This window comes from Panthera leo, chromosome D4 (genome assembly GCF_018350215.1).
Source record: "Panthera leo isolate Ple1 chromosome D4, P.leo_Ple1_pat1.1, whole genome shotgun sequence".
NCBI classification, from domain to species: Eukaryota; Metazoa; Chordata; class Mammalia; order Carnivora; family Felidae; genus Panthera; species Panthera leo.
In genome coordinates, this window is record NC_056691.1 from 69,579,772 (window position 1) to 69,592,473 (window position 12,702).

The 12,702-nt window shown below is 38.7% G+C and overlaps 1 protein-coding gene across 1 annotated transcript in view; it reads right to left on the reverse strand.

Annotated features, from left to right (window-relative positions):
- CTNNAL1 (catenin alpha like 1) overlaps nt 1–12,702 on the reverse strand; it is a 62,832-nt gene that overhangs the window by 13,373 nt on the left and 36,757 nt on the right. The window contains exons 8-11 of the mRNA XM_042911824.1: nt 11,509–11,595; nt 8,288–8,446; nt 6,603–6,695; nt 2,676–2,826 (exon numbers count right to left, since the gene is read on the reverse strand). Coding sequence (XP_042767758.1) covers nt 2,676–2,826; nt 6,603–6,695; nt 8,288–8,446; nt 11,509–11,595 — 490 coding nt within the window. The remainder of the gene's footprint in view (nt 1–2,675; nt 2,827–6,602; nt 6,696–8,287; nt 8,447–11,508; nt 11,596–12,702) is intronic.

Sequence of the window (12,702 nt, forward strand, 5' to 3'; positions counted from 1 at the left end):
TTCACTAGAGATGGGCTATGTTATTCCCTATTAGAAGTTCCTACAATTAGCTCTTTTGATTCTGGAAGGAGTTCTACGTGGCATGACCAGAATGACCACGTCCCCAGACCCACTTAAAATGAATGGCTAAGTACTGAAGGAAAGGCGATTATTAGGTAACCACAGGAGTAGGACTGGGGTATTCTAATCCAAACCCAGTTGTCATCCTCAAACTTTCCCTCATCTCTGCATTCAATTAATCACCAAATCCTACCAATATTACTTATAAAGTTTTTCTTAAATCAGTCCTCTTATCTATCTCCATTTCTATTATTATCACCTCATTATCTCTTGTCTGATGGACCACTGCCTTGATTCGAACTCCATGTCCCCCAGACAAGCTCATATTGTTCCCCCTTCTATGCTCCCTATTTCACTGAACAGCACCTTATGTATCCAATCTGCCAAGTGACATGGTAAGTGCAGAGCTATGGAACAGGGCTGCTAGGTGCATCCCTATAACCTGAAGCCCAGTCATATTAATTCTAAGATGGTTCAAACAGAACAAGAGAAATTCAGCTTCCTTAAAGGAGAGGTAGAGTCTACAGACTATGAGAGAAGTGTCCTTTTCACATTTAGGTACCTAGAATAAGCTCAAATTCTAAATGCTGTAATTATATATTCAGCACTAAGGGAAAGTAGAATCTTCCTGATTGGGTCCCTTCCAAAAAGAAGACCATGGCTTCCCAGGGGGTTTGGGTAAGAAGGCAGAAATGGATGAAGATAGAAAGGCAGTAAGGCAACTATCGATTTTTGAGTTCTTAAAACATCCCAGGAGGCCCTATTGTGCAATTTGAGTGTCTCACGGTAAGGGGGACAATGACCTAGCTCTGAGACTGACTTCAAGTATGAGAACACTAAAGTCTCTTCTCATTGCTTACCATGTTGTGTGCTACTTAATTGGTTGGTGAAACGATACTTGCAACATATCTGATAATTTTTCTAGTAATGAGAGTCAAGATATTCAGAGCAGAACAAAGGTAGCTAGAATACGGCAAAGGCTTTTCAATAATAGCTGTAACGTGAGTTACAACAGTAGCAGAGAGAAATGAGGATCTGAAGAATACACTCTGTCCTTTTAGGGAAGCAGTGGACAGGTGCAAGGTAACAGGCAGGCTTGTCATAATAACCGTACAGCACAGGAAAAACAACACTGTGACACTGGACTCAGTCCAGCCAATAATGGCTAACCCAGAACTGGACTTCTTTGTCAGAAAAGCTATTCTTATGAGCTTAGTGATAAAAGTCAGGACAAAGAAAGGCAGTACAAGAAATCAACCAACTCTATCTCAATTAATTCCACATAAGGATCCTTCTGAACAGCAAGATACTTTACCAGTAAACAATGGATGGAGTATTGATTAAAGGCAACAGAATTTCCCATCTAAAGAAGAATTTCTGTTCAGCCCTAAGGAAGTTAAGGTTTTCCAAGGACAGGTTACCCACATCTAAAGAAGAAACTGTTTACATAACATCCAGCTTAAGAGGAAAAGAAACCATAATTGACTATGTAGTCCAAAAATAAGTGTAGGATTTTCCTGTTTCAACTCTGGTCTATCTGTAGTGGATGCTAGTGCTGAGAAAGGCAGGGAAGCCACTTTTCTTCGTTTCCTAAACAAGTCCTATGCCTAAATTATCATTCCTCTTTCAATGTGGATCAATTATATCACGTTACCTGTTAATATATGAAACTTGCCTCACATAAAAATCCATGTGCCTATTAATGCTTTATAAAAGCATCAAAATGATAAGCCATTTAGACTATCACAGAAATCTTTAAATGTAGAAGCATGGCAAACATTTATTATACTTTACAAATTACGCTCTATTTACAAAGTCTATCATTTCCTGATTTTTAAAAACAAATCAGCAATTATCCTAAATACATATTTTTTAAAATATGAAATGTTTAAATGTGCAACTCAATAAAAATAAGTATGTAATTTGATGTTACTGTGACTTAAATGACATTTTATTAAAAAAAAAAAAAAACAAGCATGCTTGACACTAACAGAAGCCATTCAAAGGGAAAAAAGTACATGACAAGACGTAAACATAAGAGGATACACCATACAATGGGAAAGAAACAAAACTCCCAGTTGTTATTAGAATAAAGAGGATGCCTTCCTATACATTGTGCAGTGCTATTCTACATGTTGTAGAAATACCAATGAACTTACCCACCACAGGAAATATTCCAAGATTATGCAGTCATCAGAGAAAGAGATTCCATCCAAGTGGAAGGAAAGCAATTCAAAAATCAAATAACTACATTCATTTCATTATGAAGTTAGTAGAATTAAATCAGAGAATAACTGTATTACAGAAGAGCTTTTATACTAAAACTAAAAAACAATTCAGGTAAAATATAAAATGACTGGATTTCAATCAGAAAACTAGAATATTAACATTTCAATGAAATCTACAACACTGTTGTACAATAAATTATACTGCTTAGATGCTATAATAAAGGACAGACAACACCGTCCCAATTTTTCTGTGGGAGATATGTTACTATAAAAATAACCCATTGGGTGATAACAAGATAATTCATCTTGTAACTGAGGTTTGACATTAAAAAACTAACAGAATTAATTACAATAATAATGTGTTTAAATATGTGGATAGTTTCTCACCTCGTCTTCCTTCGAAAACATCATTGATTTCTCTTAGCAGTGTTGATATGTCACTAATTTGGGATTCCCAAGCTTCACAAAAGACATCTAGGTTTTCTTTAGCAATTTTACTAGACGGATGCAATGTCAATGTTTCAGCAGCAGAAATTATCTAATGAAACACAACAGACACAGGTGTGCATTTCAGACTCTTAGTTCTTAGAATCATGCTGGAGACCAAACTTAAGTCTGTGCTGTTCAACTCAACAAACAACTATGAAATGATTTCCACACGTAAGCTCCATGTTGGCCAATGTGGAGACCCACAGAACAAAACTCACTGTTTCTTCTAAGCTGATCCACAAATAAATAGGATGCACGATTCTACACAAGCATTTGTTCAGGGAGCAGTGACCTTTATTTCAGGAAAACTGGGTCAACGAAGTTGCTTCCATCGCAGAATTCAAAGAGTTATCTACACAGACTACAAAGAGTGGACTGTGCACTGTAGGTACAAGAGATGGGGGAGTAGTCGTGGCAGCAACAACAGTCACAGGGGTAGTGGTAATGGTGGCAGCAGCAGCACTGGTATCAGGAGCGGTAGGGGTAGTAATAGTGATGATGACAGTAGTAGTAATAACGGCAGCAGCAGCAGCGGCAGCGGCAGGTGGGTAGTATTACTGGTAGTGGCAGGCGTAGTAACGTATACACACATCTATGAGTACGTGGCAGGTACGTTCTTGAGATGCTCTTTTAGGTGCTTGATATACATTAGTATTGATCTTCAGAAACACACAAACAGAATACTGGCTATCCTTCCCAAATACACATTATTCCCGTTATACAGCTAGAGAAACCGAGGCTCAGAGATACCAAGTAACTAATATATGACTATTCATTCACCTACTATGTGCCAGGTACTGTACCCATGTTCCAGGAGCTGGGGAAACAGCTGTGAATGAAACGGATAAATTTGTCTGTCTTCATGGGGCTCACATTATGAGGGAGACAGACAATAAAAAACATACAAGTAAGTGTTAAGATATTTCAGCGATGATAAATTGTATGTATGACAATAAAGGGTAAGAGAGATAGAGGGTGTTAGAAGGTCACCGAAAAGGAGGCATGTAAAAACAAAGAACTGAAGAAGTCAAGGAGGCCGTGAGGGAATCTAGGGCAAGTCATTTGGGATGAGCTGGGAACACTTCTAGTATGTTCAGGGAACAGCCAGCAGGCCAGTGTGACTAGACTGACATGATAAACAGGAAGGTCACCAGTGGCCATGTGATGAGGAACATACACAGTAAGGACTGGACTTTACTGTGAGATAGGAAGTCACTGAAGAGCTTTCAGAAGACTGATATGATCCATGTCATGCTCCCTCTAAGGGAATTAGAGCTACAAGCTCCTCCTGGTTTGGCACAGTCCCACGGGCACAGGGCTTGACAAGTAGGTGGCAGCTTCAGGAGCATAACAAGGTTCCCCATCTTCAGGGAAGGTGGGTACATGGGCGTGCCAGAGAACCACGGGCTAGATTTCAGCAGGAGTGCCCTCTTGACCAGGGCACTATATATATATATATATATATATATATATATATATATATATATGTGTGTGTGTGTGTGTGTGTATTTTTTTTTTTTTAATTAGAGAGAGAGAGAGAGAGAGAGAGGGAGAGAGGGAGGGAGAGAGGCAGAGGGAGAAAGAGAATAGGGGGTGGAGAGAATCTTAAGCAGGCTCCACACTCAGTGTGGAGCCCAATCCTACAACCCTGGGAGCATGACCTGAGCTGGAATCAAGAGTCAGATGCTCAGGGCACCTGGGTGGCTCAGTCGGTTAAGCATTTGACATCAGCTCAGGTCATGATCTCGAGGTTCGTGGGTTCGAGCCCCTCATCAGGCTCTACGCTGACAGCTTAGAGCCTGCTTTAGATTCTGTGTCTCCCCCTCTTTCTGTGCATTCCCCCCGCAATCCATGCTCTGTCTCTCTCTCTTTCTCTCTCAAAAATAAATAAATATTAAAAAAAAAATTTTTAAGAGTCAGACGCTCAACTGACTGAGCCATCCAGACACCTCTAGGATCTGACATTTTAAAAGAACTATAAAAATGACATAGCTAAAGTAGAGATGTCCAGAAATAAATATAAATTATCCCAGACACATGCTCTAATTCTTTACATGATCCCTTTGTGAAACAGATAGCAAAGACTAGGAGTAAAAGCTGAGGCTGTGGGAAGAAAAAGACTTCTCAAGTCAGAAGTTGACAACAGGCTTGATCACTGCCCTGCAGAAGAAAGTACGGTGGTCCCTGATATTCCTGCTGCAGTAAAAACAGTAAGCAGAGAATTACAGCCAAGTAGCAAGCAGGGCTTGAGGGTAACAAGAGCTGACGGCACATGGCAGAAGAGTCAAAACTTTCAATTCCACTGAAATACATTTATAGCCAAGGTGAGCAGGATGAATCTCAAGTGGACAAGCAAATATTAAAGCCTTGGTTTTTCCTAATAAACAGAGATCCTCTGGTTATAATAAAATGTTCAGCTGATGATCATTGCTAAGGGTCACTCATGTAGTTTCTGCTTCCATAATAAGCCTTTGACACTATTCTCTACAGGGAAGCTTATTGTCCTTCTAACGTCCATTCATCACGGTTCTGCTAGAGGACACACGTCACCACTGTCTCTAAGTCACTTGCACTGTTCTCAACTATAAATCCAAGGGCTCTACATCTACCATCAAACACAGGAGTTAGGAGTAAGTCCTTGGTTGACCATGATAAATGAAATAAGAACTCCTGGTAAATTGTATTTTAGAACTTAGACCTAAAAAAGAAATGAAGTTCTGGCCCTCACTTTTCTCTTTAACTTGACAGGGACAGTATTAAATGGGGTATCAATTTTTAAAAAGCCTCTTGGAAATTATAAACACAAAGAAATATTTCAGAAAAGTCAGAAAAAAATAATTCCCAACTCTTCCAAACAAGCACAAGAACTTTCATTTCCACATATTCCTATGAACATTTTCATAGCAGGATTATAGTAAGTATACAAATCTGTATCCTGCTTTTATCATCTAACATTTTAACAAAACACTTTTAAATGTTGCTAATTCTAGTTGTCATAATTATTATTTTAAGGTCATAATGTATTATTTGCCTGACTTCAGATAGTTATTTTGCTTCCAACTGGATCTTATTGTAAGTAATGCTGTAACATTGCTTTAGTTTTTGTTTTTCTAATTTGCTTATGTCCTAGGAATCCTAGGTCAAAACACGTAAATAATTTTATGGCTTGGTCCATAATAGTAACTTACTTCTTTAAAAGATTTTATTTTTTAATGTTTATTTATTTTTGAGAGAGAGAGACAGAGACAGAGTATGAGTGGGGAAGAGGCAGAGAGAAAGGGAAACACAGAATCTAAGCAGGCTCCAGGCTCTGAGCTGTCAGCACAGAACCTGACACGGGGTTCGAATTCACGGACTGTGATATCATGACCTGAGTCGAAGTTGGATGCTTAACCAACTGAGCCATCCAGTCACCCCTAAAAGATTTTATTTTTTTAAGTAATCTCTACATCCGATGCAGGGCTTGAACCCACAACCCTGAGACCAAGAGCCACACTCTCCGCCAAATGAGTGAGCCACAGTCACCCCGGTAACTTACTTTTCAAATGTGTCATAACAACCTTCATTGTAAACAGCTTCTTGAAAATAAATATAAACTAGGACATCAATTAAATGGGCCGATCTCCAGTTTTGCAGATAAGTAGCTAACCCAAGGCAATGTAATCTCTGTTCAGGCACGCTATCTATGAAAACTCCATTACCTTCGTTACTCTCAATAGATTTGGCTTCTAGTTATGCAGAACCATGCACATCTTCCTTCCACAACGTTTGTTATGACACTCAGACAAGACATAATATAAAGCAATGATCTGCTATTAATCATACCTGTTGGCCAGTCACCTGAAATGTCTCCTCTGCATGTACACAGGTTATTTCAAGAGGTTCTGTCCCAGATATATGACGCAACAATCGACAGGCCTACGAGAAAACATTTCGATAGTTCAACTTCCACATTCTCATTCTTCACAATACAGGTTTTCATTTTATAATTAGGAAAGAAAACAAAGCCTTACACATAAACTTATTAAAACCTTATTAAATTAAATCTTATTAAAAATCAAGTTGTACATTACTGAGAAGATTATTATAACACTATATTGGTTACCAATAAATTTTCTAGGAATAAAGCAGGAACCAATAAGGGTAGAGCATATTGTCTCTTTGTCTCTATTTCTTATCTGATAATGGCAAGTGGGAACAGAATACTAGAACCGGGACGAATCTTTGAAAGGATCTCGTAGTAAGTACCCACACATTGTATGTATGAAGAAACTTAGAGTAGTGACTTGCCCAAGATCCCTCAGCTACACTATGTCAAGCTATACGTTCTGTCTACCAAGAAACAACACTTCTCCTCAGGGTCAATTAATTAACACACCTTTCACTGGAGATAACACTGGATTAGGCAAGGCTGATGTAGTGAGAACCTTATCAGAGAAAATTATTGCAAATCTTGAGACTTAAGACACAAAGCATTTTTTCCACTAAAAAAATTGCTGCAGGATTCCTATAAATGCCGACTTTGTTTACAGTCATAATATTTGGTTTATAAACATAACAGCACTGGGGTGGGGAAAATTAAGTGAAGGTGATCAAAAGGTACAAATCTCCAGCTATAAGATAAATAAGTTCTGGGGATATAATATATAAGTCTATAGTTAAAAGTACTGTTTTGTGTATTTGAAAGTTGCTAAGATCTTAGAAGTTCCCATCACAAGGAAGAATTTTCTGTAACTATCTGAGGTGACAGATGTTAAGTAAATTTACTGTGGTGATCATTTCATAGTGTATACATATATGAAATCATTATGGTGTACACTTTAAACTTATGACACTGACATATGTGGTCTACAGCTATGTTTGGCCCACGGGAAGCCCCAGCAATAGACCAGCAGGAATGAAAGGAGTAAGAGCCTTTACTCTCCCGCTCTTTCCTTGCAAGGTTGCCTCGGCCTGTTTCTGTGTCTAGTCCTGAAATCGAACCTCTCAAGGTAGCTTTCTGGAAGACTCTGTGTCCGTCCAGCCTCCAGGAACCACTCATTCCCCCTGTTAATTTGGGCCAGGGAGCAACACCAGCTCTACTGTCACTAACCCCAATTACTGCACTGCCATGGTCCCCCCACACCCTGTCTATGCAGTTGTGAATAGCTCCTTTATTAAAGCCTTTTACATGATCCTAATTCAAGTATGCCATCTCTTTTGGCTGAGACCCCACAGATTCAAATGCAAACAAATCATACAACGTATCTCCATTACTCTACTCCACAGCCTAATCTCTCTGAGAGAATAAAGACAAGATTAATAATAAGTGCATCTGTGGGTTCCAGCATTCTTTGTTTGGTTTTAGAGGCCGGACTGTTGTTAGAACAGATCAACATTATACCTTTAAAACTGCAAAGAAGATGGAGGAAATGCCCATATAAAGTTAACCAAAAGCTGTTAATATTCCCTGATGATAGTACAACTATCATGAAGCCATAATGATTCTAACAAACGAACCTATTACTCACCTCAACAAGCTGCTCTTTCTGTTCAGAGAGTTTACAGGCATATTCAGCCAAACCTTCTAAATTTCCTTCTACTCCAGTAAGTTTTAATGCTTTTAGAACCACATGATCAGCATGGTATTTTAACAGATCTGCTGCCAGCTGAGTTGCTGTACTGTGAAGCTGCAGATGTGGGGGGTGAAGGGTAATGAAAGAAAGACAACAAACAAGAAGGTTCTGTAATCACGCACCTCACAAGCATTTAAAAACGAAAAAGCAATCTCACTTGATCCACTGAGAGGAAAGTGCCAAGTTTCTTGTGGTAATAGTAGAAGCTGTATAGCACTGGCAGCTTGTAAGTTCTACCAGGGTGGGAGTGACACCGACATCTTTGAGTCCCCAATGTTGGCAGTGATGCTGTGTGTAGAAGATGGACTGCTCGGCCCGTGCAGAGTGGCCGGTCCCTATTTCACCCTGCCATTAACCAGCTCTTTCTCACGCAGCTTTTCTCTTACTTAAAAAAATGCTTCTGCTCCTCTAAAAGTTAGTTAGGAATAGAACAGTTCCTTATTAAGAGGACGGTATTCAGAGTACTAAGAGGAAAATCAAATGGCAGTTCATGATGATTAGTGTTTGTTAGTCATAGACTTTTAAAAAGGTATTGATGTGAGATTCAGTCAGTTAGGTATTCAACACAACTTTTTTAAATGCTCAGACCATGGCAGACACTGTATTAGAGGCTGGACATACATGACAAGTAGGATACAACTCCTTCCCTCAGGGGGTTACAGCTTCTCTGTAGTTCTATCCAGAACTTTACTCCCCAACTCTTGGGTCACAGGAGAAATGACAGACAAAGGGTAACCAAAACCCCAAGGCTGTCTTTGACTTGGATTGGATTTTAAGCATAGCTCACTCTCAGCAGGTATCTTTGGGTCCTATAACTCCAAAATCTTTTCATTCTGCCTTTTGTCTTTAAAAAAAAAAAATGATGTGATGGGTTATTCTGGGGTTCTCCAGGAAGAGATCATTTTTATTAACACTGTCCTAAGGAAAATCTGACTTTGAACTAAGCCCATTGATTTTTTTTTTCCTGGAAGTAATCCAACGTCATTTCAGACTATAGGACATTTACAAAATTAACAATAGAGTAGTCTGCATTCACGCTACCAAGTGAGAATAATTACAGTCAGAAACAAAGACATTAAAATGTACTTTCCTTTGGAAACTAAATGCCACATAAGAATTTGAAAATATTCTATTTAACCATCAGGGCCTTAGAGAATACCTAATGCCAGCCCTTTATTTTACAGCCTATGAAACAGGTCCTTAGGGACCAAGTGACTTGCCCACAATCACGTAAATCTGATAAGTGGGTCTAGAGATAACTTATTACCAACCATAAGGGAGAAAGGACAAACAAACTGGAAGTTCCGCTCTGTGCAACGAACCGACAATAGCTCTACAGACATGATCTGCCTTCCTCCTTCTGAAAATTCTTCCAGGTTGATGTTGTTACACCCATTTCAGAGGTAAGGAAAATGAAGCTGGTAGAAAGCCACTCAGTCTATCAGCAAAGGATTTTATTCTCTTACTGATAGTCAAGTTTTAACAGTAATTTAGCTAAAATTGAATAGGCTGGAAAAAAAATGGATAGACTTTTTTTAAACCAAAATAACCCACAACATCCTTCTATGTTTAACAGGATGTAAAAATGAAGGTTCCAATAGAAGTCAGTACCAAGTAAGATGTGAAACAAATCATCATACATGTAATTTCTAAAACCCAGTTTCATTCCCTTGAACCCTTGACTCTGCAGAAGTGTAAACGAATAAAGGAATTAGAGATAAGGAAGCTCTGTTTGGAGAGTGGACAGGTGCCTACTGAATGCCACCTCCAGGCAACCCCCAAAGTAGATGGAGCCGCGTGACATGGGAGTTTCAGTGAAGGGCTGAGGGTCTCACAGGAGGGGCTCTGAAGAACACACTCAAGCATCCCTGAGAGACAAAGTCAGCTTGAAACAGAGCCCAAAGCATCCTGTAAAGGCGCCAGTTCCAAAGAACTTTCCACCTCCCCACTTTCCCTCTTCTGGCCCTGAGCCACACTTGGCAAAGATCAGGAACAGAAGCTAGATAAAGGGGGGATGAAGAGAATGAAAAGAGACCAGAGACCACACCTGTCCCAAAAGCCCTAGGTGGGGCTGGGGAACAGGGGCTAAGTCCTACAATCAAATGAATATCAAAGTAGCGATTAATATATTGGATAAAACATTCTCATTTTTGAACTGAGACTGTGTCTCAGGACCTAAGCCACGAACCGGCAAACTCACTCTATAAAGGGTCAGGTAGCAAATATTTTAGGCACAATTTCAACTGCAACCACCTAACTCTGTTGTTGTAGTGAAAAAACAGTAGACAACATGTAAGCACACAGGCAGGACTATGTCTCCCAAAATTTTATTTACAAAAGACAACCTGGTCATAGTTGGCAAACATCTGATTTTAAGAGACTTGCAATTACCTGAGAGTGATCAAGTAAGTCACAGGATGGTCAAGTTTTCATTCAGGAAGCAGGGAAATCTCAATGTTTTAAAAATCAATGTTTTTAAAAATCAATTTTATTAAGGTTATAGTTTATATGCAGCAAAATATACCAAGGATGCTGTTTGATAAGTTTTAACAAACACATCTATATTGTGGTGGTGGTTACCACTGCAACCAATATTTGCATTTCCATTACCCCAAAAAGTTCCTCCCCAACTTCTGGCCCCAGGCAGCCACTGATCTGGTTTCTGTCACTATAAATTAGTATTGCCTTTTCTAGAATTTCTTCTAAATGGAATTACACACACACACACACACACACACACACACACACACACACACACGCTCTTTATGTCTGACCTCTTCATGTTATGTTTTAGTGATTCACCCATATTATTACCTGTATTGATACTGTTCCTTTTTGTTGAATAGTATTTGTTATAGTTATACCAAAATTCATTTATCGATTCCTCTGTTGATAGAAATTTAGACTGTTTCCAGTTTGGGGCTATTATAAATAAAGCTGCTGTGAACATCCATGTACAAGCTTTGACAATGATGGCACTAATTAAATGGTGGCTTCCAAATGGAAACCCATTTTCTGGGCACATAGACATACTAATACTAATGCATCACATACATACCATACAACATGAAAATTAGCGAAGAATTAAAAGAGGCTAGGTTTCGAACTATACTTACTTCTTTCTTAAGTTCATTGAGACTGTGGCTGATTTTCAATACAGAGAGTTCTAGCTCTTCAGCAATACTTTTTGTTTTCTTGCTTTGCTAATAATAGAAAAATATATATATAGTGTTACTTCATCTTTTTATCTAGTCATTCCAATTTTACTTGAACTATAAATTACAATAACTGTTTAATATCATTCTGTGAATTATAGAAAAAGTAGATTTAAAAAATTCACCTGTTTATGGCTGGAATGGAAAATAAAATTTTACCTATTTAGTTACATTTTCCCATTCTGACTATAAAAAGATTAATTTTTAAAATCTAAGTCTTTAATAAATTTATCATGTCTAAAATGAATCAATTTTATCTTCTGCCTTGAATGCTCATCTCTTCACTCTTAACAGAGTTAAAAATTAAAATCCTATTTACCTTCAAGTCTCTACATAAATGTCTCTTTCTCAGAAAGGCTTTTTCAGTTCACACAATCTAAATTAGGCCGTCTTCTTTTCCATTCTAATCTTCTAAGTAATCATCCTTGCTTGCAATTACATAGTTAACTGTTTTGTTTGTTTCTTTCTTTCAAGCCTATCTTCCCCCACTAGGCCTTGGTAAATTCCACAAAGGCTGGGATTACATTTATTTTAGTCACCAATGAATACACAATACCTAGCACAGCAAATGGAAGGTAGTAGGTACTCATTTCTTTGAATAAATAAATTGTTAAATGTCACCTATCTTCAAGAAGTCTTATTTATTTATTTTATTTTAGAGAGAGACAGAGAGCGTGAGAGGGGCAGAGGGAGAGGGGCAGAGAGGGAGGGGGGAGAGAGAGACAGAGGGAGAGAGAGAGAATTTGAAGCAAGCTCCATGCTCAGCACAGCGCCCGATGCAGGGCTCCATCCCACAACCCAGGGATCATGACCTGAGCCAAAATCAAAAGTTGGACACTCAGCCAACTAAGCCACCCAGGCAGCCCAAGAGGTCTTCTTAATTCTTCTCCCTAAATATAAATTTGCCCTCCTTCAATTCCATGCAAAACATGGTCTGTACCTCTGTTGGGCACTTACAAAACTTTCTGTACTTATCTTACCCCTTCCCACATTTTTCTACATTGCAAAATTCTTGCAGGCAAAGATTTTATCTTATTCATCTTTAGATTTCCAGTGCCTGGCATATAAAAGGCACTCAGTAACAAGTGCTGAAAA